Source organism: Plectrocnemia conspersa, unplaced genomic scaffold, assembly GCF_051122295.1.
Source record: "Plectrocnemia conspersa isolate PC_06_02 unplaced genomic scaffold, ASM5112229v1 ptg000010l, whole genome shotgun sequence".
NCBI lineage: Eukaryota > Metazoa > Arthropoda > Insecta > Trichoptera > Polycentropodidae > Plectrocnemia > Plectrocnemia conspersa.
This window is the reverse complement of record NW_028277174.1, coordinates 6,033,279-6,060,262: the sequence shown is the minus strand read 5'-3', so window position 1 is coordinate 6,060,262 and position 26,984 is coordinate 6,033,279. Positions and strand designations below refer to the sequence as shown.

At 32.4% G+C, this 26,984-nt stretch overlaps 5 protein-coding genes and 3 non-coding genes across 9 annotated transcripts; 3 read left to right on the top strand and 5 right to left on the bottom strand.

The window, feature by feature from the left end:
- Nucleotides 1-1,340: 1,340 nt before the first annotated feature.
- LOC148230483 (5S ribosomal RNA) lies at nucleotides 1,341-1,459 on the bottom strand. Its single transcript, XR_015811237.1, has one exon. It is a non-coding gene; the product is annotated as a 5S ribosomal RNA (ribosomal RNA).
- A 392-nt stretch (nucleotides 1,460-1,851) lies between these two features.
- Nucleotides 1,852-1,970, top strand: LOC148230482 (5S ribosomal RNA). Its single transcript, XR_015811238.1, has one exon. It is a non-coding gene; the product is annotated as a 5S ribosomal RNA (ribosomal RNA).
- A 51-nt stretch (nucleotides 1,971-2,021) lies between these two features.
- LOC148230481 (U6 spliceosomal RNA) lies at nucleotides 2,022-2,127 on the bottom strand. Its single transcript, XR_015811234.1, has one exon. It is a non-coding gene; the product is annotated as a U6 spliceosomal RNA (small nuclear RNA).
- A 1,383-nt stretch (nucleotides 2,128-3,510) lies between these two features.
- On the top strand, nucleotides 3,511-4,838 carry Dus4 (Dihydrouridine synthase 4). Its single transcript, XM_088193828.1, has 2 exons — nucleotides 3,511-3,720; nucleotides 3,782-4,838. Exons 1-2 carry the CDS (start codon nucleotides 3,596-3,598, stop codon nucleotides 4,818-4,820), a joined length of 1,164 nt encoding a protein of 387 aa, XP_088049954.1. The 5' UTR covers nucleotides 3,511-3,595; the 3' UTR covers nucleotides 4,821-4,838.
- A 43-nt stretch (nucleotides 4,839-4,881) lies between these two features.
- On the bottom strand, nucleotides 4,882-17,727 carry mib2 (E3 ubiquitin-protein ligase mind bomb 2). Its single transcript, XM_088193827.1, has 20 exons — nucleotides 17,524-17,727; nucleotides 13,529-13,696; nucleotides 13,098-13,269; nucleotides 12,906-13,021; nucleotides 12,744-12,843; nucleotides 12,547-12,632; nucleotides 12,299-12,477; nucleotides 12,175-12,241; nucleotides 11,953-12,101; nucleotides 11,494-11,793; nucleotides 10,964-11,125; nucleotides 10,744-10,890; nucleotides 10,508-10,661; nucleotides 8,988-9,178; nucleotides 8,841-8,916; nucleotides 8,626-8,768; nucleotides 8,382-8,558; nucleotides 7,879-8,323; nucleotides 7,659-7,808; nucleotides 4,882-7,256 (listed from the first exon to the last, which is right to left on the bottom strand). Exons 1-20 carry the CDS (start codon nucleotides 17,579-17,581, stop codon nucleotides 7,009-7,011), a joined length of 3,288 nt encoding a protein of 1,095 aa, XP_088049953.1. The 5' UTR covers nucleotides 17,582-17,727; the 3' UTR covers nucleotides 4,882-7,008.
- A 2,614-nt stretch (nucleotides 17,728-20,341) lies between these two features.
- Zfrp8 (Zinc finger protein RP-8) lies at nucleotides 20,342-22,088 on the top strand. The gene is made up of 6 exons (XM_088194315.1): nucleotides 20,342-20,598; nucleotides 20,661-20,840; nucleotides 20,907-21,062; nucleotides 21,132-21,206; nucleotides 21,471-21,773; nucleotides 21,838-22,088. The coding sequence occupies exons 1-6, from the start codon at nucleotides 20,416-20,418 to the stop codon at nucleotides 22,012-22,014; spliced, it is 1,074 nt and encodes a 357-aa protein (XP_088050441.1). The 5' UTR covers nucleotides 20,342-20,415; the 3' UTR covers nucleotides 22,015-22,088.
- Nucleotides 22,046-22,850, bottom strand: LOC148230477 (transmembrane protein 242). The gene is made up of 4 exons (XM_088194316.1): nucleotides 22,711-22,850; nucleotides 22,550-22,651; nucleotides 22,349-22,485; nucleotides 22,046-22,276 (listed from the first exon to the last, which is right to left on the bottom strand). Exons 1-4 carry the CDS (start codon nucleotides 22,784-22,786, stop codon nucleotides 22,139-22,141), a joined length of 453 nt encoding a protein of 150 aa, XP_088050442.1. The 5' UTR covers nucleotides 22,787-22,850; the 3' UTR covers nucleotides 22,046-22,138.
- A 1,456-nt stretch (nucleotides 22,851-24,306) lies between these two features.
- On the bottom strand, nucleotides 24,307-26,106 carry Ist1 (increased sodium tolerance 1-like protein). 2 transcript variants are annotated; one of them, XM_088195692.1, is made up of 6 exons: nucleotides 25,852-26,106; nucleotides 25,626-25,788; nucleotides 25,318-25,546; nucleotides 25,129-25,244; nucleotides 24,854-25,057; nucleotides 24,307-24,796 (listed from the first exon to the last, which is right to left on the bottom strand). In XM_088195692.1, the coding sequence occupies exons 1-6, from the start codon at nucleotides 26,031-26,033 to the stop codon at nucleotides 24,578-24,580; spliced, it is 1,113 nt and encodes a 370-aa protein (XP_088051818.1). In that variant the 5' UTR covers nucleotides 26,034-26,106; the 3' UTR covers nucleotides 24,307-24,577. The 2 variants fall into 2 exon arrangements, with proteins under 2 accessions (XP_088051818.1, XP_088051819.1); XM_088195693.1 differs by having other exon boundaries at nucleotides 24,307-24,793.
- Nucleotides 26,107-26,984: the final 878 nt, after the last annotated feature.

Here is a 26,984-nt window from a genome sequence, read left to right as displayed (position 1 = left end):
ATAAATTTAATAAACCATTATCTTGAACTTTTCGCTTTTTTATTTAATAGTTCATAGAAAGCCTTTCATATATGATGGAAAATTCGGAAAGTAGAAATAAAATGCTGAAAATTAATACAATATTTTACTCGATTGATAACACTGCCGATTTTAGCACGCTTTATTCGTAACAACATTATGTTTTAAATGGCCGTGTCATGGTGCGAAAAGATACACAGCTGCTGAAAATCATGAATGGACAAAATGTTGTTTTAAATTCTAAGATGTGGTTATACATTGTCACTGATAAATACATTAAACAAAATAAAGAAATTCACGTTTTGGTGGATATTTAAGAATAGATAAACTTATTTACAATATCAAGAGACACTCGATGCGCGGAAAAAAGATTAAAAGAAGCGAGAAGTCTTTGACGTTGTAATCAATAAAAATGCATTAAGGTCCATGGTTATGGCAAAAAATAAACATAATATTATAAGTAAATACCATTTTTCCTGTTTTTTATACCTTATTGCTCTGAATATCCTTAATAAATACTTCCTTGCTGTGTTTATAAATTAAGAAGCGATGTAACATATTGTATCAAAAAACATACGTAACCATTGTTATTCTAATCATTTGTGTGAAGCAGTGGCGTAGCTAGGGTATGTGCCGCCCGGGGCAATTCTTAAAATTGCCGCCCCCCCCCATACATTTTTTTGCAGGGTCATAAAATCAGCATTTCTTAAAATAATAAATTGAATATTTTTAAGCTCTTGGTATTCGTAGACTTACATAAATTTTGGTTTATTCAGGGTTAAGAACCACACTAGACGATTCCATCGCGAATATGCCGCCCCCAAGCAAGTGCCGCCCGGGGCGGCCCGCCCCCTCCGCCCCCCCATAGCTACGCCACTGGTGTGAAGCTTTTACATAAATTATCAGAACTCACTAGAATAAATAATGATACAGTACCATCTGTTGAATTACTGATATATGAATATATTTTTTTCTTTTTATCCTAATAGATGTCTCTGTATAATAAATAATTCTAACAAGATTTATTGTATATTAAATATTGTCAAATTATACTCTATTTAGAGTAAAGAAAAAATTATAGACAAATGAATCGATACGAACAGCTCCAAATATATCTCACCTTTAACATGGTAGATAAAACTGATAATTTCTCAACCGCTATATTAGTAGTCCAGCTTTTGAAAACACTCTCACAATGTAAACAAATAGCCTAACTAATGTGAAATCCTTTAAGTTCTTAAGAATATCGCCACACTTACCGTTTCAAAACTAAATTCAACTAGGCAAAAAATTATCTAATAAATATACACAAAAAAGTAGAGGGCCAACGACACCCGGTGTTCCCAAGCGGTCACCCATCCAAGTACTGACCGGGCCCAATGCTGCTTAACTTCGGTGATCGGACGAGAACCGGTGCATTCAGCATGGTATGGTCGTTGGCGAGTGTTGTGGCTCAATTATGCTATTAATTCACCATTCCATGATTGTTACAATAAATCAAATTATTGAATTTATATTATTTTTACTTGATTCCATTTATTAAATACTATTTTATTAGGTAGCAAATATTTTATATTAAAATAACTATATATACCATCTTGCGATTATGTCAATAATGTTATTTGCTAAATGGTCGATGTAATATTTATTATTATTTTATCCCCTGTGAATGATGTTCCGTGTGAGTAATAATTCGCGTGAGTATCTTTCTGTAACCAGTTGTCATGTGAACAATGCCCGTCACCACTAATAACCAATTATACAATGTTACATAAATTATTGATATAATCGACTAGAAAAATAAACAAATTTTTAAGTTCTGACGCGGCATTTGCCAACGACCATACCATGCTGAATGCACCGGTTCTCGTCCGATCACCGAAGTTAAGCAGCATTGGGCCCGGTCAGTACTTGGATGGGTGACCGCTTGGGAACACCGGGTGTCGTTGGTCATTCTCATTTTTTCTTTTTTTTTTCTAAATCTTCAAGAAAAAAAACGTTAAAAAAATGTGGAACGCTTCACGATTTTGCGTGTCATCCTTGCGCAGGGGCCATGCTAATCTTCTCTGTATCGTTCCAATTTTAGTATATGTCCTGCCGAAGCAGGACAAATGTTACGTATCAAACTGACTATATATACATAGTTTAATTTTACATTCTGCTTGCGAAATTTACGTTCGACCGTGCTGCCATCTATTATCTCTTAAATCACACTATTGCTTACAATGGCATTAAAAGTGTTGCTACATAGAAAAATATTAAAAAACTAATTAGGTACATATTAAATTATATTTTTACGTTTGCCAGTTACGACTAATGTTACTCATGCGATTGTTTTTACCCAGAATGTATCTTCTAATTTGTATTTTTGAAACACACTAGAAAACTGTTGTTAGCAATATATTTTAATTACTTTTACCTAATTTGTGGTGAGTGAATAACATCATCTTAAATTTATTCGTAAAATTGTATATTATAAGAATTTATTCTTTAAAAATTAAATTATTAACTATATTTAGGTATCGATGGTTATTTTTTATATTTAAAATCCGATCCAAACATAGAGGGACAGTAAATAATTAATAGGGTTTAGATTTATCACATATAACTTCGAAAAACATTACGTATTCAATGTAATGTAAAAAAAACTAGTTTCTCATATATGTATATTGAAATGATTTAGATATATGTATATACATATATCCAGTATTTTTTGTGAGAAGAAAGATGCTGGAACTTACATCTTGTGAATATTTTATTAAAAAAATATATATTTAATTCTTATTATTGTATTTAAGGCAAATATTAATACTATGTTGCAAAGTTTTGTACAATTATCGTCCGATAAATCTTCTAATTAAAATTTGCAGATACAAAATGGCAAATGAAACGACAAAAATATGTATAATTCGATTTTTCAGCTTTTCTTTGCTCTGCGGTTTTTCTTTTAGACGGGATGATCTTCAAACGTTTGACAGGTTATTTAGGTTCGATACCATTATTCGGAGTAACAATTGCAATATAACCCAAATTATGAAAGGTTCATTTATCATCAAGCGTATTAACAACAAAGTCTGCATTATCATTCACTAGCTGAACAAAAATACCCGATGTTATATAATTTGGATTTGCAAAGATTGCCGATGTTTCATAGATTTTTTCTTTCTTTTATGAACCTCAAAAACCCAAATCATGTCTCATTATTTTTTATCCAAATTGTATGACTACTTAAAAAGGAGATAAAAATGATAGCCAACGCACTAGTGACATTATAGCGTGAGCTATTCAAGTGAATTTTGTCTGATAGTAAATAATATTTTGCTCTTTATTATTTTATCTTTTAAAAGTATTTCTGATTAAATAAAAGTCAATGATTTTGGAATACCATTTCGAAATTTGTTAATATGTGGGAAACGCCTATTCATGTCATTTACCATTTAAATTATATAAAATAATTTATTCGAAAATAATATATTGAATCTTAATTTTTTTATATGGCAATATTTCCAAGTTGTCAACTTGACGTGCGTCGTGTTTGTATACTTATCCGCGAGGTTTAGGATCAATGACATAAAGCATGTTAAAGAACAAAACTGACATTGTCCAATTGTTTGGTGACGCTAAAAACGATGAAAAATATTTAAAAGTTTGCGCACCTATGGTAAGATACAGCAGATTTCAATTTAGAAATCTAGTCAGAAGGTGGGTTATTATTTAATATGAGTAATATTAAACTCGATATTAAATTATTCGATCTTTGCAGATATGGAGTCAATCTTTGCTTTTCGCCAATGATCCTAGCTGATTCATTTTGCCAGAGCGAGAAGGCCAGAAACAGCGAGTTCTCCACAAACCCATCAGATACTCCATTGATAGTGCAATTCGCTGCCAAAACGACTTACGACTTTGTAGGAGCTGCCGAGTTAGTATACCAGTATTCAGACGGTGTCGATCTTAATTGTGGATGTCCTCAAAGATGGGCTATAAAAGACGGATACGGCTGCGCTCTATTGAACGAACCTGAAATAATTCACGATCTAGTCAGGAGCTTTAAAAATCGCTTACCTAACGACTTCAGCGTCTCTGTTAAGATTAGACTATTGAATAATGTTAATAGTACGATAGAAATGTGCAGGCGGTTGGAGAGTTGTGGCGTGACTTTCTTGACGGTGCATGGAAGAAAAATATGGCAAAAGAACAGCGAACCAGTTGATTTTTGTTCTTTGCGTGATATTAAAGATTCTATTAAAATACCACTGATTGCTAATGGAGGAGTTAAATCGCTAGATAACGCTAATGAAATGTACGATAGAGTAAAATGCGATGGAGTGATGGCTGCTCAGGGATTGTTGACAAATCCTGCAATGTTTATGAATGAAAATACTACACCCTTAACGTGCATTCAAGATTGGATCGATATTTGTCACAGTCAAAAGAAACCAGTAACTTTTCAATGTTTCCATCATCATTTAGTCTTCATGATGGAGAAGATATTGAAAAAGAAACAGAAGCAAGTCTTCAATAATTTATCCACTTGCTCTTTGGTGTATGACTTCTTAGAAGAAACGTTCGGGATCACTCCGCAATTTTTAGATTTGGATACGTTGGGAGAAAACATTGATTGTTGTTATGAAATCATAGATTATTTAACGTTACAAAACAAGTTCAAAGATAAAGAATCAACATTGCCAACGGAGACTCTTTACAACCCAGAAATAAGGCATGGAAAATATTTCATGTCGCACATTAATAAAAGTTGTGATTTAGATAATATGGATTGTACGTTATTTGATGAAGAATAAAAAAAATATATAAATGCCGATTTTATTTTATTTCATGTATGGAAATGAGTAAAATTAATAATAATTTGCAATGATTTTCAAATTTATTTTTACTGTATATACAAAAATATAAAAATTTTAATAATTAAAATGGTGTTCAATGCACTTATGCAAATATATATGGTGTTAAAAAACACTGTACATTATAATAGTTTTCGAAAATTGTATATTTTTCAACATTACACTTATTGTAAAACATTGGTGATCATATCAATTTTTTAACACCATAAAAGTATAAATAATACAGATCAATGAACGAAATGATTATGAAAAATTACCAATTTTTATACAAAACCCGATCAAATAAAAAATGTTTTAAATTTATTTTTAATATATTTTGGTAGCCATTCTGCAACTTTGCCCAAAAATATATACAAAATACCAGTAAACAGCTTATTTCATAACAAAATATTGCATTAACAATAGGCGACGTATCTGAGATAACTTGTATTATATTCAAAGGTGAGGCAAATGAAAACCTTAAATGTGAGATAAAATTAGCAGTAGTGTCACGTATAGTCCGATGACTGGTCGACAGGTAGCGGTATGAATCGGGCATGCAACACAAAGTAACAGCAGTAGCTTACATTGGACGTTGCAATTGCAACGTGAACCAAAGTGAAACAACACGTGTCTCAGACATAAGCAAGTTCATAGTATCACATCTGGAGATCATTCATTGATCAGTGTGGATTAATTCTATAGTTCCAAAAACTATCATAGAATGGAAAAAATAATATACTGATTCAGCGCTTTATAGCAGAAGATCGTGGCTTTCTATGAAGAATTGTTACTGGAGATTAAATCTGAGTTCACCACTCACAGAAAACACATAGGTATATATTCTAAGCACTGGAAAATTTGTATTTCTGTGAAACACCATAGACTACATAAAAATCATGTCTTGTACTTTTTCATTTAGGAAATCACAAAAAATAATTTTAGGTGTTCATTTGACTTACCTTTGTAAATCAAAATCTAGATAAAACGGATAGATACGCATCTACCTAAAACTTATGTTTTAAAACTGGTGTTAAATTTATATTAATATTAAAAATAGATATTTTGGTAAACAGCTACTTTTTAGATATAATATTTTCGTGTGTGTGTGTATATATATGAATTTATCACATTTCAATAAATTACCATTCATAATATACAAAGAATATACACATCATAACGTAACAAAAACTTTTCAAGATCTATATGATATTACCGACACAAACAACTGTATATATGTAAACAAGTATTAAAAATAAAATTGATATGTAATGTAATCATTTTTGCGATTGATAGGATAGAAGACTAGTATTTTATATTTCAACATGCAACAATCGAATAAGTTCATTATATACAAAATAGTGACAATAGTTCTATCACAATGATGTGATGTAGTAAAAATAAATAGCTTAATAGTAGCAATAAATTAATGGTATAAAATAGCACAATAAATTATAGTTACATTCTAAAAAAAAAATATCTTCGATATGTAAGCAAATAGCAAAACTGATGTTTCATTATGCTTTTTTTTAATTCACATTTTCATTGACATTATCATATGTCGACTAAAAAAACCACTGGTATATTAAATATGTAAATAATAAATATTTCAAGCTGTAATTGATATTGCTCTTTAACTAGAGCTTTAATGATATTGTTATGAATGTGTATAAAATTAAAACGTCAATAAAAATGGACGGAAAATGAATGTGCAATAACTTCATATAGAAATGGTAACATTAATGCTAGAAATCTTCACCTCGATTTAATAATTCCTCTACATTATATGCTCGTAAGAGAAAGATATATAAAATAAAAAGCCCAGCTTTATAAATAATAAAAATATAGCAATAAATAAAATAAACTTACGGTATAAAATGAGAAACAATATCACACAGTCAACATCATCAAACGCACTGACTTTTTATATCCGATTGTTAAAATCGTGTAAAAAAACTTTGGCATATATCACGGAATACGATGAGGTGACGTAGTTTTTGTTTTTTAAGACAATTTATCGTAATATACTAAAGTTACTAACATTCATAACGTGTATTGTCATATGTACTGTATAATATGAGCCAGTCGATCGACCGGCGTCGAATAAATTCTAAGTTTACAAAGCGTCGCGTAACTATCTTTACAATAATTAATACAGATTTATTTTGCTGGTGATGTCTTGCCGGCACATGTGGCAAGTTGTGAGGGTCGCGGCGCATTTGGCGCAGGCGCCGTGGCCGCACAGGAAGGCAACTGTTCTGCGTCTCTCCATGCATATGGGACAGCAGTGGGCTTCTTCGATCTCTTGGATTTTACACTCTAAGTAGCGGAGACGCTCGGCCGATGGCTGTCGACTGCGGCACGGTATTGTACGTCCGTCCACTGTTAACCGTCGCTCTGAAAATATATTCAAATTAACAACTTGATAACCAAAATCTAAAATACTCGAGCGAACCATTGACAAATTATATTTATATCATAAACTAAAACGAAATTTCTAGATTCAATATATTCAATGAGTCAATGATATGCAGCGCTGTTGGGTCGGAGTCGATAATTTTTTTCTTTTATGAATATTTTTTAAATGTGTTGAATATAAATAAGGAAGATAGGATGATTAAAAATAATATAGAATGTAGAGGAACGATAAGAGCAAACAACACCGCGAGATTGCATGATTAAAAGTGAAATAGAAATAACGTTTTTGCTCTCATTGTGTACAGGTGTTTGATTCTATGTGAAGAAATTAGTGCATTGAATGCAAAATATTGGCGGCTCTTCCAAAATAATAAATTTTACCAATTATGGTTCCGCAAACGAGGCATTTTTTCATACGGGCTGTGCAATCTTCGCAAGCCGGACGATGACCGCATGGCTCCAACGTACAATTAGCCTCAGAGAATTCACAACAAACGATACATTCCGTAGGCTTTCCACGAGTGACAGGTCCTACTCAAAACAACAACAGAATTAGTACATCACGTTAATTTTCTAGTCACAATAATACAAGATTACGTACCTGGAGGAGAGACCGACTTCTTTGTTCGCGACGGTCTAATTGGATGTTGAGGACTCGAGGTATTGTTCGTCTTGCCCATAATTTTATTTGCAATATGTGAATAATGCACCGGACTACTATTACTACTGCTGCACTCTCCAAAATCAGTGCTGAATAAGTTGAAGTTGCTTCGTTTAGACGGCGAAGCGTTAACGTTAGCTCCGACATTTGCGCCAAAATAAGACACTTCAATATTACTATTAGGAATAGGCGACGCGACGCCAGCGTTCGACCGGTCGTTGAAATTCTCCGACATTCCGTTGCCGTCGATTGCTAGTGTTCCTAAATTTGTGTTCAATTGATTCAATGAAAAGTTTGCCGGTTGAGGTCTGCTTGGTCCGACGTTTGCATTCGTAGGGACATCTACAATCACGTTTGTCTTAACTTGTTCGTTCTCTTTTAGGATCTAAAATAAAACAAAAATATTATCTTCGAATATCATTTGTATAACAATTTTTACATACTTTCAATCCGACATTATCGCCTGCCATTAGATGATACAGACTCTTTCCTTCTTTATTTTCCAAGAGAGGATCGCATCCTTTCTGAATTAAAAATATTAATATGGCATAGGATATAGCGTTAATGCCTATTTCAGGCCGGTCAATCTGCGTGTAAATCGTGTATATGACTTGACAGTCCTGAAACATTATCCCCACTTAATATAATTTAAAATACACAGATATCACATCAATCAACAAACATTACCTGACTGTTAGGCTTTTGTGCTTCTAACGATTGAGCATTTGCCCTTTTGATAAAGGCTATGTGCAGTGCAGTGTTACCATCCTCGTCTCTAGCTTTCACGTCGCAGCCTAGATTAACTAGTTGCTCAATCACTATGCAATGACCTGAAACACGTATGAAGCGTGAAATTCACATATTGTTTAATTAGAAAATATTATTTATAACAATATATATACCTTGAGATATAGCCAACAATAATGGCGTGACTTCTCTGTTGTTTTTCAAATTTAAATCTGCACGTCCAGTTTTAACCTGGAATTTTTAAAAAAGTTATAGGACTGATATTAAAAACTGATATACAGAATTTGCAATAAGCATTTTACCAATGCGTTAACGGCTTCCGCGTGGCCATTTAAGGCTGCTAAATGCAATGCCGAAAAGCCGTCGTCTTTTCTGCGATCTACGAGCTCCGTAAAACGCAAACATATAGCCGTACATGCAAAACTATTGCCTTTCAGTGCCGCATGTTGTAAAGCGTTAAATCCACGCTTATTAGTTAATGCACAGTTTGTTTCTAAAAATAAGAATAGAGTTGGAGCAAAAAATAATATTTAAATCATTAAACAAGAAATAATCTATAAATTTATCAGGTTTCTACATTCTCATCACTTTTATATGTACAATAAAACTAAAGATTATTACTTTAATCTAAGTCATAAGATAGTACTTATCAAAATGCCCCGAAGAGCACTATCTTTTAACCTCTTAACTGGGCAGTTTTTATTAGGTGATTAAAAATGCTTGATTCCGAACAGGCATTTAATTTTGTCAAATTTAAATTCATTAAAATTTAAAAGATAAATTCATCAGTCATAATGAACAGAATGAAGAACGGAAGATAATAAACAGTCACAGAAAGGCCATGCAATAGTCATTGTGATGATATATGATAATATAAGGTACTATAAGATAATATAAAATTCAATGACAAGTTTTGTGTCATACCCGTTATTAATAAAATAACATTACGACTAGGGTTCTCAATCGAATATTCGAATAATTGATCGAATATTCGTAAAATATTCGTTTATACTATCTCGAATGAAATTTTAAAAATTCTTAGAATGAAACAATTTGTATATTGAGCAACATAGGTAGTCGTTTTTTCTCTCAATATACCCCGAGTGACTAGTGCAGCTTCAAAATTCATGGTCCTTTATGTGGCTTTATTTTGTTTCGAAATGCAAGACAATGAGACGCTTTTTCTTAACAAAAAAATGATTTTACGGCTTTGAAAAACATTTGTGAATAAAATATTTATCGGTGGTGTCTACCATGACCGAAATACGCAGAATTCGTTCGTTGAATGAAACAAAATGTTGGTAAGGCCCATTCTTTATCATTGTTTAATGCTTATCTCAAAAACAGGCGTGAGTCGCAAATTTTTGTAAAGTTCGTGTTACATTTTTATATTTACTGATTTTTTTTCTGTCAATTTAATAATTCATATACATTACTGCGAACAAAACGCGAGCGAAGCCCGGTACCTCAAATGCTAGTAAATTTATTGAACTTAAAAGCGATGCATTTCTCTTTCCTTTTACATGCTTTGTATAATATTTGGTAACGACAAATAAAATCTTTATACATCACATTATTTTGATCTCTCATTAGAAGAATCATGCCATTGTTCTGCGGACAAATGCCTTTGTATTTTACTACTATCGGTAGACATTCGCTTCACAAGTTATTACTTTTGTTGAAATCTTCATAGATGGAATCTAATTTATACTTATGATCTTCCCGTAATCAACTGATTTTTTATTAATTATCTAGTATAGTTTAAAATAAACTCACATTGTTGCTTAACATTATTATACAGCAACTAATTCACAGTTAGTACCTGGATAATCACACAACATTTGTATGATTCTCATGGCACTATTCAGAACCGACGTGGAAGCAAAAGGAGGTCCACTGGAAGACGTTGAAGTGGATGTGGAATCAGTCGATTGATTGTTGATTGCGTCGTGCAAAGCAGTATCGCCGTACGTATCCTAAAGTGATATTTTTGATTCATTAAATAAATACACACCATAAATAAAGATATTATTTAATACAAATCACAACTCAACATACCTGTAAATTAACATTTGGCTTATGCTGGAGTAAAACCCAAACACAATGAGGTAAACATTTATGAGCAGCGATATGAAGAGCAGTGCAGCGGCTACGGTTAACCGCATTGATATCCACGTCCTTATCGGCAAGAAGTATTTGCAGTATCTAAAAATACGTATCTAAATAAGTATATTCTTTTATGAGCAATAAGAAACAATCTTATCGATTAAATACTAACTTCAGGTTGATTACCAAATGCGGCATCGTGTAAAACTGAATCACCCTCGTCATCGACGGCATTAGGTTTGGCTCCTTTCGATAGCAAAAACTGCACTAGAGCTCTATGACCTTGATATGCGGCTACTTGCAATATGGTTTTACCACAGTACGGAGTATCAATCTAAAATATTGTATGATGATATACATATGTATGTAGTGGATCCTCAGGGGATCCGGTAGAGGTTCGAAAATGGAATGAAAGAACGAAATGGCGCGGCGTTGTTTATTCGCAGCGGCGTCGCGGTAGGACGGGTTAGCACCAGTCCTCACCGTACGACTGCCAGCTGCCAGCGAAAGAAGAGCGTTTTGCAGCAAACAGGCTGCTTTATAGGCACGCTTTCGGCCTTGACAATGTTTATGTTAGCCATAACCCAGTATACAATATACTAACTTAATCCTACAGCTTATATATAATACTAACTTAATCCTACATGTATATATATATATAAAATAATCCTTTATAAGATATTAACATATACATATACTTACAATCGATTTATCCGTTTCGTATAGCTCTTTCACATATTCCAAATTTCCTTGAGCCACTTTACTCATCAGGAGTCGCATTTCAGACTTATCGGTAGCCGGCGGTTTGTTTTCGGTCACTGGACCGCCGTGGATCGCTCCCTGAGCAGTCGGATCGCTTTGTTCAGGAACGGGATATCTTTGCACCAGAATTACACAATCGGGATTGACGGTCCAAATTTGTTTATTGTCATCTTCTAAAATTTGTACTCTTAAATCGCCGTCCGAGTAGACGTGCATCACCCTGGCAGTCTTTCCCAGCGCCTGGTAAAAAACACAAATTAATTTATACTGGATTCTGTCACTCCCGTCTCATCTAGAACTATCAATAAAAATTGATATTGAATTTTTGGCATTTAAAACAAATTCATTGACTTAAAATAACTGAATCTATTAAAAATTCTGAAGAATATAAACTTTTACATTTTCCATAGCAGGTACCCATTCTCCGTGCTGACGCTGTAATTGCTTAGCTTGAGTTACGGAGCTTGTTAGACGAACAACATCTCCGTTACGGTACCAAACGACAGCCACAAGAGCAGCAGGATGGAAAGTCCAACGATTGGGACATCCTAATTTGAAAGAAAAAAACATAAATACATCATAGTTTCATAGAACTTCTACTAAATTAACAAAAATAACAACCTTCGTGTTGTACACGAATATCTCCTCGTTCAGTCACTCGATGAACAACTCCAACTTTTCCTATATACTATAAACAAATAGTTTTAATACTGTCATGGTAAAATGTGACGTATAAAAAACTTACGTCAGCCATTCTAGGATTCCATCCTCCATGTCCTTGCTGCAGATGTCTCAACGTATCCGCATCCAGAGCCACACGGACCCGATCGCCAGGATAGAACCTCGTCATATTACCGCCGGCGTCGTCTGCTCTCTTTTTACTGCCTTGAGGCCCACAATATGATGATTCATCGGGCGTTTTTCCTTTAAAATACCAGATTATAAACAAATCTAATACAATATTAAATTAATAACCTAAAAAATGAGTCTCACCATAGATTGGACAATGATTCCTATAACAATTACCGCCCAGAGCTGGTATAACAAACTTTAAATCCATGACGCCTTTGTGACCGACTCTAAAAGAGCAATTCACATAAATGAGGAAAAACCGAATAATATCGACGCCATTACAGTGTTATCGTAAAATTCCTAGAATGGTAATTTATGGGAAAATACGTCCATTTTACCTGTAATCGTTTTTGCTGCCGTCTTGCCATTTGACACGCGCCACGGATCTGCTCGATTCGGTACCCCAATTGCTGATATCAGTGATGACACCAGTAGATCCTATAAATTAAAAGCAAGTTTAAAATATTTTATTTGCTATATATAGATAAAAAATAGTATACCTATGCCTCCGTCTTGATCTTCCCACTTCCAATCGCTTCCTCTCTGAACAATGGCATCAGGAAAAATGCCTTGAAGTACTATTTTAGTTTCTTTAGATCTTGGAGTTAATTTAATTCTGTATAAATATGTTTGTATTATTATTTTGTAAGTGATTTATTGTTGAGATTATTAATATTAATATAAATACCAACCCTCGTGCAATGTGATAGTCGAATCGAAGAAACGGATGATCTAAATTGTGTATATCAGAATGATAGCAAAGAAAGCACAAGTCGTAGTCGTTGCATATTGTGCATTTGAATCTCATACCTAAGATTTGAGTTTGCTTGCACGAATTACATTCTATGAATGAATGGACAATGCCTGAAATAAAGTAAAATATTGCTAATAAATAAGTAATATAATTTATTTGACGAGTTGTACTAATATATAATTATTTTAATGGGAAATGAAGTTAATTAATTAACCTATATGATTCAAAGATGTAGCGCATGAAATATTAAATTAATAAAAAATACTTTCAATTGGAATATCGCAATTAATTAACGTCTTATGACTTATATTAACTCCTAGCACTTTTTATAACTGGACTAACTTACTTTATATAAATAATTTTACTCACCGCATTGTGCATTGTCCACCATGACAAGATCATACTGTCCCTGATATCCGGTGCGATAGTTGGATCGCAAGCCAGAGTCCCAACAAACGACGACTGTGTTATTTGGTGTCTGCTTGCTGCCTGGCTCTCCCAATTTCAAAACAGTGCCTACGCAACCTAATCCACCATCTTAAAAAAATTACAAATAATCACTCAGTAAATACTCAATTAGCATCTTGGGAACAATTTATCATTATTAAAACACTGAGCACCTTCACCGACTGCGAGATAATTGATGCCAATTGAGACCGACCGAGTCAAAAATGAATCACCATTAATTGTGTGATGCGACATTGTAGCAGGTAGTCGAGGATATATTTTAAGATATAAATACGAGCATGATTAATACTAAATCCGACTTTCGTCTGCAAAAAATGGTGATTCATCTGTGAAGTATGCAAAAAATGTCTGTGCCACCGATGTACCCGCTGTACACACATGTGCGTAGACAAAACATTGGGGGGCTAAAAATAAAGCAGGAAATAACTTCCCCCTCGTCAAGACTTTCCGGCATACGCCGACTCAATTGAGTATTCCGATCAAGGTTTATTTAATTATATTATTGACTCAAATTAATTTTAAAAAAAGAATAAAATATCCACTAATAAAATACATATTTAAAAAAAGACAAAACCAAATTATTTTATTTTTAAGCTTTTCATTATCAAAGGTCGTTGAACTCTATAATTACGGGGTTTTTTATTTCCACAGTGATAATTCCATTTTGTATTAAAATATAATTATGAGCAAGATATGTTATACATTAAAAGTGGTTCTAATTATATTTTTTTACATTAAAAATTGAGGTAATAATATTAGCTTTGACTGTCAATATGTAGATATATATTTTTTAAGAGCAAAATATAAACCAAAAAGTACTACTTACTCAAATTGTTTAATTGGTGCTTACTTATAAATGTTAGCATCGATTTACATAATTTGATTTTCAAGGTGAATTTGTAGAAATATTCTAAGAAATGCTATTCGAACTGAGTTGTGTCACTTCGAGTATGTGAATTCAAAGTTGTATTTTTGTTTTAAATTATTATTTTTTATTCAACTTTATATGTAGTCTGTATTAGCGCATTGGGGTAAACTTTTAGGTCATAACAGCCATAATTTAAAAATATAAAAAAATAATTTGTATTCACGTAATTAAAGAAGTCCTCGAAAAAAAAATTTTATGCAGTGCATTGAAGGAAAAATTGACTTTTTTAAAGAGATTTATGTACTTAAAACAACACGTTATACGGGAAAATAGCGAGAAACATTTTTTAATTACCAAAGGAGTTTTTGTTTTAGCAAGAAATAAGCCAGAAAGGGTGATGAGAATTAAGATTTATTTATAGTATTTATGGTTTCCTTTCGAGTGACAAATAGTTTACTCTTATAGAAAAGAAAAATAACTTTTATGTTTAAGTTTATATTAATAGCATGCGAAAAAATGTAATTGTCGAAGTAAAGTGGAATAATCTACTTACAGTAATTTATTGAATTACAGTAAAGTAAAATACATTAAAATAGAAAGAATTTAGAAGCAAAATATCACTAATTCATCTAGCTAACTGTATGATCTATTTTACGGTCATTGTTATTAAAGTGAGCATGAACCCTTTTACATCAATGGAAACTTCAAAACAAATTGTTCAAACCGAAACCCAACCTAAAAAAGTATTACTTGAACACCCCTCCTTGAATTTGGCCAGAAAAAGGCATGTCATTTAATGAAATACAGAGGTTTAATTCGTTCCGTAACGGAGCTTATAACTCAAATTACTCATATGTCAAATAAATTTTCTCCATTGAAATGAATTGAAATATTATTAATCCATTTCAATGAGGAAAATCAAAATGGATTAATGGCAATTGAATTGGTAAATACATACTACTTAGATTAATGGTATATTTTTTTTAAGTGATGCAATATGTTTTTTTTGCTCATCTTACCAAGTGATTTTTTTTTAATTTGTCTGTATCTCAAAATACTTGCAAGTCGAGGTTCTAATGTACTATGAATCTTAGTGAAATCAAAATATTAAAAAAAAACAACCACAGACTGAACAATTTCTCCCCCACTGAAATGACATTCCTAAATCGCACTTTTCACGTGCGTTCTTTAATACTTTGCCCTATAAATGCAAATTATTACATTTATAGTGTAAAGTATTAAATTTATTACGTATTGTTCCGTATTCAAGTGCAAAGTATCAAATTTATAGTGGAATATATTTTCCATATAATAATAATAGGAAAACACCAAAGCAAGAATATGTTAACTGACATTTTAAAATTAAGTTTTGAAAATTTATTCCGAAGGAGAAAATATGTTTTTTTTTAAATAAGGAAGAATTAATTAAGACATGAATTTATTTACTAAATTTTATTTTATCGAAAAAATGACATTCAATGTTAGGTCATGAATGCCCTTCATAAAAATATCCTCAGATATAATAACGGAACGGTCTTTTAAAATTATGAAATTATTCAAATGCCATTAGAAAGCGATTCAGCTGTAATTTTGAAATTACTTAGTTTTCTTGTCAAAAATCTAATTAAAAATATCATGAAATGTAATTGTTAAATATTTTTTTACAATTTTAATTATTATTCCTACTATAAAGCAATACAGTCAAATAGCAGATGTCTTGAAACTATGTTTTGTTGAGCGGCCTCACATATTCTGGCAAGCCAAATTCTAGTAAAACTATCTAACAATTTTAAATTATGAAATATTGATGATATATGTATAAAATAAAATTGAGCGACATAAATATTTAAATTTAAGAACGCCTAAATAACTCAATACTGAGTTTATCAGTTAACACTTAAATCAACGGGTTGTTTTTTCGCTAGCTGCCAGTTTTTCAAAATTTTGCACAACACATTTAAAAAAGAATGGTAACTAAAAGGAATAATAAAATAAATGTTTTATCAACGGTTTTCAATCTGTGTAGATTGCGTTTTATTTTTATTAAAAATAAATATTTATAAAAAGTCGTCGTCGGCGGGTTAGAAAAACTTATGGGGGGGTCGAAATAAATTGATTGTGTAATTTATGGCTTAGTCACACTGAAAAAAAGTTACCGAGTGATTTTACAATGCGTGTAAAAATAAGCTTCGATCTCTATTCAAGAGAAAAAATAAAATATTTTTTTTTCACACAGTATGGTTAAATAGTACGGAACCCGTCGTTAAACATCAGAGGTGAAAAAGGGTAGATTCTACCCGTTCCATGGATTACCATCAGCGAACATGACGGGTAGATATTACCTGACCTATGGGTTAGGTGTAACTATGTTTTATATATTATAATAATATGATCTGCAAGATATGTCCCGGACACAAATTAAAATATAAATAATAAGTAACAATTCTGAATTTTGATAGATTAAAAATATATGTATAAATTTGGACGGAGCGCAATTATCATGATTAGCAAGTAGCAAGGGCAGACGTTCGACTACGTAGGAGTGAATTTGAACGAACCAGTGTTTTATCATGGTCAACCTTACGTAATATTTTCAAGTTGTAAAAATCCTGCTACTACAGAGAAAAATTATAAATAGTAACCAAGAAGATTCACGCAATATATTATTTTTTTATTCTTGTAAATAATGGTAAAATTTAAAACGACTTTTTCTACAATTAAACTTACCTCCACAAATGATAAATTCCAAGTTGAAACATTACAGGAATATGTAAATAAGTTTTATTTGAATATTTTGTGTATCTAAGTTGTTAAGATTTAAGGGCTAATAAAATATATACGTATATATGTTATTGTCTTGGGATTATACAAGATTAGCATGTTCCGAACGGAGTACGATGAAAGGGCATTTGAAACAAAGGAAAGTCGTCGAATTAAAATAGTAATAATAATAAAGATGATTTTTTGATTTAATGATGATAAATGAGTATCGCGAGGGGTAGGGGGTAGGGAATTCGAGGGGAATTACCTTGATCGGCCCAGATCCAATCGGGGCCGCGCACCACGCGCGCCCCCGCGAGGTACATGTCTGCAGCGCGCCCCCGGGGGCTCGTTTCGGCGCCCCGCCGCTCACCACATGCCAGCGAACGTTCGACTCTTCGTCGCGACCTTCGCCATCGCGCAGCGAAACGACGGACCCCTCGCACAAACGCTGCTGTCAAAATACTACTGTGACGTCACAGAGCGCACACATATGATTCGCATCTTGAGATGCTTTTTTTCCTTTTTCCTCTCCGCATGACTCACTCGTATGACAAATATTCACTCTTTAAACATTTATTACAAATCGTCTTCTTTTATTTTATTTTATTTTATTTTATTTTATTTTATTTTATTATATTCGTCGTTTATCATAAGGCTTTTGTGAACAAAAATCGCCGAATAATGGCAGCACCAATGAGGGAAAACAAAATTTCTCCTCCTCGAACAAAAAATTCAGAAATGCCCTTCTTATTTTTAGTTACGATTTTGCCTAATAGCTTTATAGCTTCTTTCATTGATTCAAATATAAATTTACCTTTTAAAAATACTCGGTGCTGCTATTGGTATAAACCATGCCGTTTTATTATTATTTGACTTTTAGCGATGAATGAGTACTTCGATGACTATGGTCTGATTGACGAGATGATGCAGTGGCATAGCTATAATTTGTTACGCCCCTCAAACATACATCACACATACTTTAAAATAAAATAAAAATAACGTGTAAAAATGTTACCGAGTTCCCCGAGTTGTGTCTGCTGAACATTCTTTCAGTTTATTAAAACACATAAAAAAAAACACGTGAAAAATTTCGACTTCCTAACGTAGACCAAACTCTTTTGCTGTGGTATTAATTAACAAAAGTTTTGAAATAATATTCTAAATATCGATAAAAAGTTATTGAAACATTGTAAACATGTATTTAATTTTCCAATTCACTGTTTTCTGGTAAATAAACAAGATTTCATAACAAAGTACATGTCTTATTTAATTTAAATTAACCCTGCATTACCTTGACAAATTTTTGAATTCACCACTGTCAGGTGCTATAAAAAAAGATAATTTAATATATTAGTGGAATTTTAAACTTCTCGCATCCCGCATTTCAACCTAATGCTTGTACTACACTCTCTGGAAGTTGTCCGAGCCGAAGTTACAACTGAATTCGGCTGAGACCTTCGACTTCGAGGAAGCGACCACACTGCTACAAATTTCATATGCCGTCCAGACGGCGGCCATGAATGACGTCTGGACGCTGCGGCGGCTTCTGTCACGTACAGCTGGCATATTTGCGCGCGATCGAAAAATGTACCAAATAATCGCAATTTTTAAATTGTTATTTAAATAAGTTTGTATGGGCACTCACCAATGCAATATCAGTGAAAACTTTTCGGTCGTAAATATTCAATTTAAACAAAATCTTTGTCGGCTTTTGCAAAATCTCACAAGGCATAAGAATGATAGTTCAGAATACGAACACCACACTGTGACTATCCTAGAATTTGTCACCATCGATTCTAAATAAGAATTCGTTATGGTGTGACATTTATATAAACCGATCTAGGAAAATACATAAGGATATTCTAAACGTTTTTTTTAACAAAATCAAGTACCAATAATTATTTTTTAATTATTTAATTTTATATGAAAAAAATATAATAACGATATTTTTTAGAAGAATATACTATCAAAAATATAATTAATCCCTTTTGGTGCCTTAAAATATTCAAAGATGTCAGTAAGTCTGTTGAAGTCCCCGATAAGCATATGGTATTATAACTTGACCACGATGCAGCGTCCGACATACGTGTTCACCATAAGACGCCTACGCGCATACTGAAATTGAACCGAGTTACTCGTTCTATCTCAGTTTGCGAAAAACCATTGTTGCGACTTCTCCTCTTTGGAGATGGCCGTCTTTTGTTCTCGAAGGACCACCGTCTCTCGACGGAATTAAACGCCTCAAGCACTATTGAAACGCTTTATTACTAAGTTTACATCCTCAGGCTCCTTACGCTGACGCACGACCACTCGCCGTCAGAGCCGCGTCGCTTACTTGTCAAACAGAAAAACCGAAGCACGGCCGTAACACTATTTTATTCGGCCATGCAAAAATTGTCTGAACAACCATATCATTATCTCTCTCACTCTCGTCACTTAACACGCGAGAAAGCGAAAGGGGAAGTATCTCACCGCTCGTGCTCGGAAGAGCAGCTCCGACTTCAATCTCTTTGACTTCGGTCGTTTTGCTGACAATGTTCGGAAGCGCTGTAAGCTGGCCAAGTCGACCTAAATTACCCCCACTTTACCTTCCGTTCTCGGTAACCTCGGACAACTTCCGAGAGATCTTAGAGCGGGCAGAACCGAACTCGACCGAAGTAACCCACTATATTCTCCGTACTTGGCCAACCGTGGCCTACTTCCAGAGAGTGTAGTGCAGGCATAACACATCTCAGCATCTCAAAACGAATAAAAATTTCCAAAATGACCTTTTTTTTAGTTTTATAATTATGGTAAGCCTAAATATACAGGTAGAATTTTATAATACAACTCAAGATTAAATAATTTGGCAAATCATTGAAAACATCACTGAATGTTCTAATTGCGATATAAAGCGCTCCACAATGCTATATATCAACATAAATTATTTTATTTGATCTCTTCTGTGATTTTCAAAATTCCTAAAAAAAAACAACCAATTAAATGCGATTCATATTAATACTTTTAATAGTTGTATAAGAGAGCAACTATTTTGAATATAAATGTAATAGTACCTAGTAATATTTTATATTTTTTCAATTGGCAACACCACTTTTAATACACATGGTTCGAATTGACATTTAGTTTTCGATAACCGAACATGCGTTGAGCTTCGATAATGACAAGTTTAACCAAAAAAATAGACATCGGATTCGTCGCAGAATGCGAATCCTGGAAATTGCACGCGAGGTTCTTCCCGAGCAAAGTAGGTGGAAAGCCATCGTGGCTTAATCGTCGTCCGCCACAACCTAACTCCTTAAAATGCGGAAGTTGCAACGAACCATTGCTATTTTTGTGTCAGGTAACCACAATCTATACTTAAAACGTTTATTATTATCGTATTGTAATTAATGAATACTTTAGATATATGCGCCAATCGACGATAACGACGATGCGTTCCATCGGACGCTCTTCGTGTTCATATGCAAAAGTGGAAGTTGCTACAAACCCAGCGACTCCAACAACATGAAAGTGTTCAGATGTCAGTTGCGTAGAGACAATGAGTTTTATCCTTCGGAGCCGTCGATAGAGGACGAAAAAGAGGTTAGATTGATTAAATCAATTTTGTACATATTTGATCGTGTCATTAATTAAACGCATGTATTTTAGGTATTTGATGATTCGAAATGTCCATCTTTATGCCCCGTCTGTGGATGTCGAGGTCCAAGTCATTGTTCTAAATGCAAGAAAGTCAACTACTGTTCACGATCGCATCAAATATACGATTGGAAGCATGGCCATAAGGAAGCGTGTTCTTCTGAAAACGTATTACTTATTATCAATCGTTTTATCCTATTGTGAAATTTTAAATCATAATTTTATTTAACTTTTCAGTCCACGGATGTTACACTGAGAAAAAATGAATTTCTATTGCCAGAATGGGAAATTATAATCGAAGAAGAGAGCGATGTATGATTTTTTTTTATATTCTCTACAATATTTTTGCCACAAAGATTAATTAAAAATTACACATTGATTTTAGCTCTTTTTTAACATAGTATATATAACACTAATTTAAAATTGAGTTTTTGTTAATAAAAACTAATGATCCATTTATCAAAATTTAAAAAATGATATAGATAAAAATTTATCTTTGCAACAAAAATTGCAAAAATATTGTTCACCATTACTATATATAAAATTAATAATAAAAATGATTTAAACCAACTTCAGATTGACGATGCAAAAGAGATATCGGTCGAAGAGGAAATGAAATACCTCGAAAGGTTGATAAAAGAAAAGAAGGCTGGAACTTTGATTAACGAAAGCGAAAATGAGTTAGAATTATACACCAATAAAGATGCACACGACAAAATGTTCAGTAAATTTAAAAAACGCATAAGTAACGATCCCGGCCAAATCATCAGATACGATCGTGGCGGTGAACCTTTGTGGATCACATCCGTTCCCCAAATATCAGGTGAAGATGTGCCAAATTGTCAATACTGCAATGGTAAAAGACAATTTGAATGTCAGGTAATATACAATACCTTTTATCCCTACTATTAGTTGACAAATTAATAATTACTTTGTATTTCAGATAATGCCTCAATTATTAAACTTCCTGGACTTGGATCTAGCTGTCAATAGTATAGATTGGGGAATTTTAGCTATCTATACTTGCTCTAACAACTGCACTGGACCAGAAACACCATATAGAGCTGAATATCTATTCAAACAAGATATTGTACAAGCTCCGACTTCGAAAGAAGATTAATTCTTTAATGAAAATAAATGAAACGCAATAATTATTATTATATAATATATTAATAAATACAATTTTAAACGATACATGATTTATTTTTAAAACCTACAAAATATATACAGTAAATAAGAAATATCTAGCTTTTGCCGAATTTTTCAGTCGATACGTATGTTAAAAGGTCGTTTAAACCGCTAAATTCCGTTCTTGATTGTGGTGGATCATTTTTAGGTATTCTTGGTAGAATATTTCCCATTTTATACCTGAATTCCTTAAGCTGTAATGACAAACCATATTAAAAATGATCTTTTACTAAGAAACTATAGCATATTAAAGGGCTATAGCTTACATCCTTAGCGCCAGATAACTTCCAAATGCCATAAAAGAATAATGACGATCCAGTGACGGCGTAAAATGTACCCCAACCTAAAGCGCGCATTGCTAAAAATGCTCCATGGTCTGCTAATTCCACCGATGTGACTACGCCTTCAATTTTAAACATAGGGTAAATATACCTTCATTTCACTTGGACAATCATAAATTAAATTACCTTTATTGAAGAAGTGGGGATCGTTCCTTTTAGCGCCCATTATTGTATAGCTGAAACCAACTATCGCTGATACTGTAGCGGTCGATATGAAAAATGCTCCAGCTAAAAGAGTAATTAATTTAAAAACTTCATGGATCGAGTATTGCTTATGTCTATCAAACCTTTGAATCTTTCAAGCTTTTCTTTTGATGTTTGAGAATTTTTGGTTGATATGACATTTTTATCTGCTTCTGACATTTTATCTTTTAGGTTATATTATGTCGAATAAATGCTGCCATAGTCGAGAATCAATGATTGCACGTGAAGGTGTTGCCAGATAAAATATTATTTTAATCGTATTTAACAGACAGAGAGTGGCGTAACTACCAGGCAGGCAACGCACGCGGGCCCTTAGGATTAACAACAATGTATATATCAATAAGCAAAGACATTCTTATAATATCATTAACGATGCTAAATAATTTTGGGTGTCGACCGCGCGGCTACAATTGTTTTTATGGACACGGAAGCCACGTTAAACGCACTCTAAGTGTTAAAGAAAATTATAAACATAAATCGGAGTCTTTCGATTTTTTACGACTCCGACTCCTCCTAATATACCAAAACTCCGTGAGTTCAACTCCACAATCCTGATTTATAGAAATATTTTGAGTTAAGTCACTAAATACATATGTATTAAATATAATTATTTTATTATATCAATGTAGATAGATCTATTAAAATATAACATTTGTTTTTTTATTTATATTTGTAAATAATTATTAAATAATTTAGATGTAGTTTAATCTGAAAAATATTTTTCTGAATTGATTAATATATAATAATAGCACAATTTTATGTAATGTAATTTTCAAAACTTTAAATAATTTAATTATATTTAATAATTATATATTAGTAGTTCACTTTATAAGTGTCCTACTATAACATTCCCAATTTTGTTATAATTAGATATTTATTAAAATTCGTCTATACTAATTTTTATTTTCCAACCGACTATTCACACAATTGCTTGATGATATGTATATATTAAGTTATTTTGCCTTCTCTTTCTTCAAAAATCGCGGAACTAATCGACGAGCTTACTATGTTGATTAATAGTCTTATCTTTGAGTGATGTCAGATATATATGGGCTAGCTGCTCTCAATAAAAAAGATAATTTATTATTTACAAATATTTTAGCGAGACTCATATACATAATTATATTACACATAATAATTATTAACATAGATGTCATCGATTTCCAGACTTTCAGTCTGGTAGTTAATACTTCTTGTAGATATTCATTATATCTGGTTGACTCACTCAGTTGGTACATATTTTACCCAGTTGTAACGCATTGGGCTTACGCCTGTCAGGTTACAACGGAAGATTTAATAAAATAATATAATAATAATATTGAAAATAAAACATAATGAAAACCAAAAAATAATATTGGATTGTACATATGTTTGCAGTAAATTTTAATTATCCTTTTGATATACAATAGTTTATAAATGATTTTTAACTCCAAAAAAATTTTATGTAGATGAAACACAGTTCTGCAAAATAATGAATGTCACAACTCTTTAAATAGTGGGTGTTGATAATTTGTATCCTACTCTTCAGTTATGCATGAATTCAAGCATCACTCATCATTCAGCCACTTCAAAAACCACTACCATGAAATCATTATTTGGATTTAAATGATATATTTAGAGTTAACGCAGATTTTAATTTTGCACTTGCAGATAAAACCATCAATTAAAGAAAAAATAACATTTATTTTTGTTTTATTTTTTTAATTTTACAAAAATATTATTTTAAAAATATAAGCCAGTGACTAACAATAAATTATGCAATAAGCAAATCGATTATATATCTTTTCAGCATATAAAGGTGCATGATATATGCATTTGTTAATAGACTAACATATATAGAATAAAGACAAATATTTATAATAATATGGTTAATTTCTATTTAACTCATAAAATATGTACATAAAATTTAATTATTTGTGAATATGAAGCAAGAATTCAATGCGTAAGAATTTACTTTCGCTTTTTTAATTCTTCGAATCTCTTTGTTAAGTCATCAAAATCAATCTCATCTCTCGGTGCGTTTCCTTTGTTGCCGGAAGAGGATGGAGCATTAGGAAATACGTCAGAAGGTACACTAGGCAAGTCGGGAATGTCCGGAAAGTTAAGATTTGAGAAGTTGTTTCCGTCCGGAAATTTATTACGCGGTTGCGGTTTAGGCACATTGGACTTCTGAAAGCAAATGTTTATTAAAAATATAGATTAAAAAATATATTAAAATATGAATACCATTAGATTCTCATCGGGTGTTAGACTCTCATAAGCCGGTGGCAGATTGTTCATCTCCTCTTGTAAAAATGAAGTATTAAGATCCTTCGGTTCGTCCGTCGGCGGTGGTATGTTATAAGTCATCGGTGGAAGTTGGTTGGAATTATCATGCGGCGGAATGACAAAACCAGAACTACCGCCAGGGTTTGAATAAGGCGGCAAGGGCTATATTTAATAAGATATTTTTTAAAAAATAATTACATTAATAATAGCGAATTAGGAATAAACTATATTACTGGGTATTGGAATGGTTTATTAACAGGCATCGGTATAACAGGTGGCGGTGGAAAATCAATAAAACCAGGCGGCCTTGGAGCATTAGGCAGACCTAAATCAATAAGTACTCCATCGTCTATAAAAATAAAGAATAATTATATAATCAAACGTCTAGTTAAACTTAAGATAAAATAAACGTATATGAATACTTTTCTCTGGATGTTCTTCTTTCATAACGTTCGGATCTGGATCGTAATCGATATTATAATTGTTGGCAATCTCCATCAGATATTTTTCAACGAGCAACTTGGGCGGAGTGTGTATGGACAATTTGTGCTTCAACTTTTCGCTGATCGTTTCGATCGCTTCCTTTTTACAAGCTTCCGAATATTGTTTGCCATATTTAGCTCCCAATAAATCGCCGATAATTTTCAATTCCTAAAACAAGAAATAGCAATTTCATTTAATTGTACAATTAAAATAAAACTAAGCAAATAACGAAATACAAAGTACCAACTTGAATATCGGTCTGCATTCGGGGAGCTACCCAAATCAAACTAGACACGGCCTCAGCAATACCGCCGTCTAGTTCTGTCATTTGTGTTATTAGACCAAATCTGGCCAAAAGTAAATCGCAATACATTTCCACAATTTCCATGGCCTCCACTAGATAATCTTCTCTAAAGCGCAATAGTGACAGTTATAGGCATTTACGTTACTGGCGTTAATTATTTCATACGAACCTTATGATATGTTCGACTCTGATTTTGGCTCGTTCGACTTTCTCCGATTGAAGATAGTCTGCTATTTCTTTTCTGGACTTTTGGGCCAATTCAGTCTTTTTCTTCTCGATCAACTTCAACCGGTTGATGGCCAGTCGAAGGTGAGTCTTCAGCTTGGTGTAATTCGGCGAACTCGAAAACATGGCGAAACAAGAAGAAAACCCTCAGAATAACCCAATGGGAAGTGACTCACGGTTTGATCACAATAAAGCGACTGACGTTTTTTTAGTGTTGCCATTAAGGTATATCAAATAATTACAAGGTCGTATTAATTTTAGAAAGTTAAATTAAAACCATTCATGCATAAAACGCATGAACTACAATAATAACCTTCGTTAACATTATTTGAAATAATTTCACTTTTTAGTCTAATTTTAATTAATGATTTTTGTAATGACGTGCCCCTTAAAATGTTTATTTATGAAAATAAATAAAATTAAAATCAAATATATACTTAATTTCATGAGCCGTAAAACAATAATATTTATTCAAAAAAATTAACTTCAATGAAAAATATTTCTAATAAAGGATAATAGTTTCCCCCCTCCTTAAAATAAATAATATAGTTAATTATAAAAGCAAAAATACATTTTTAAATATCTACTTATTACTTATGTAATAATAAAATTAATTTAAGTGTTTTTTAACATTTTTTGACGAGAATATTGTCTATGGCATACGCAATGCGAATGCCGGAAATGACGACACGGCGCGCGATTTGAATAAGATACATACCTAGAATCTGCCGAACTAACAAAGTAAATCAAAATATTGAGTAAATATGACATTATATACTAAATAAATGAGTATTTTTTTAAATAAAATTGATATTTTATTGTATTTTTTATGTATGAATAAAATATTAAACTAATTTTTCTAATTTTAGTATAATTTTACAATTTAATTAAGATACGTATTATCATATTTTTTTATTACTATGCCTTGTTATTTTTATAATATTAGATGTTTCTTAATGATCTATTGAGCGTGTTTAAATAATATACTCAAACGTTTATTTTTTAGCTTTTTTGAATGTAAATTTTCGACAATTGGCGCGATTATTGTAATATGATAAGTGTAGTAAAAATAAAAAT

Bases quoted from the DNA above. Each gene is read 5' to 3' on its own strand.
- mib2 (XM_088193827.1), bottom strand. From the start codon at position 17,581: ATGTACCTCGCGGGGGCGCGCGTGGTGCGCGGCCCCGATTGGATCTGG. The intron at 13,022-13,097 runs GTTGGTATTTAT...ATATTTATACAG, and splicing joins GACTATCACATTGCACGAGG to AATTAAATTAACTCCAAGAT. The intron at 8,559-8,625 runs GTAATGTTTGTT...ATAATGTTTCAG, and splicing joins CACAAAAGCCTAACAGTCAG to GACTGTCAAGTCATATACAC.
- Dus4 (XM_088193828.1), top strand. From the start codon at position 3,596: ATGTTAAAGAACAAAACTGACATTGTCCAATTGTTTGGTGACGCTAAA. The intron at 3,721-3,781 runs GTGGGTTATTAT...CGATCTTTGCAG, and splicing joins TTTAGAAATCTAGTCAGAAG to ATATGGAGTCAATCTTTGCT.
- LOC148230477 (XM_088194316.1), bottom strand. From the start codon at position 22,786: ATGTCAGAAGCAGATAAAAATGTCATATCAACCAAAAATTCTCAAACA. The intron at 22,652-22,710 runs GTTTGATAGACA...TTACTCTTTTAG, and splicing joins AAAGCTTGAAAGATTCAAAG to CTGGAGCATTTTTCATATCG. The intron at 22,277-22,348 runs GTAAGCTATAGC...TTGTCATTACAG, and splicing joins AGTTATCTGGCGCTAAGGAT to CTTAAGGAATTCAGGTATAA.
- Ist1 (XM_088195692.1), bottom strand. From the start codon at position 26,033: ATGTTTTCGAGTTCGCCGAATTACACCAAGCTGAAGACTCACCTTCGA. The intron at 25,789-25,851 runs GTTCGTATGAAA...ATTGCGCTTTAG, and splicing joins AGAGTCGAACATATCATAAG to AGAAGATTATCTAGTGGAGG. The intron at 25,245-25,317 runs GTATTCATATAC...TTATTTTTATAG, and splicing joins AGAAGAACATCCAGAGAAAA to ACGATGGAGTACTTATTGAT.
- Zfrp8 (XM_088194315.1), top strand. From the start codon at position 20,416: ATGACAAGTTTAACCAAAAAAATAGACATCGGATTCGTCGCAGAATGC. The intron at 20,841-20,906 runs GTTAGATTGATT...CATGTATTTTAG, and splicing joins CGATAGAGGACGAAAAAGAG to GTATTTGATGATTCGAAATG. The intron at 21,774-21,837 runs GTAATATACAAT...TTTGTATTTCAG, and splicing joins AAAGACAATTTGAATGTCAG to ATAATGCCTCAATTATTAAA.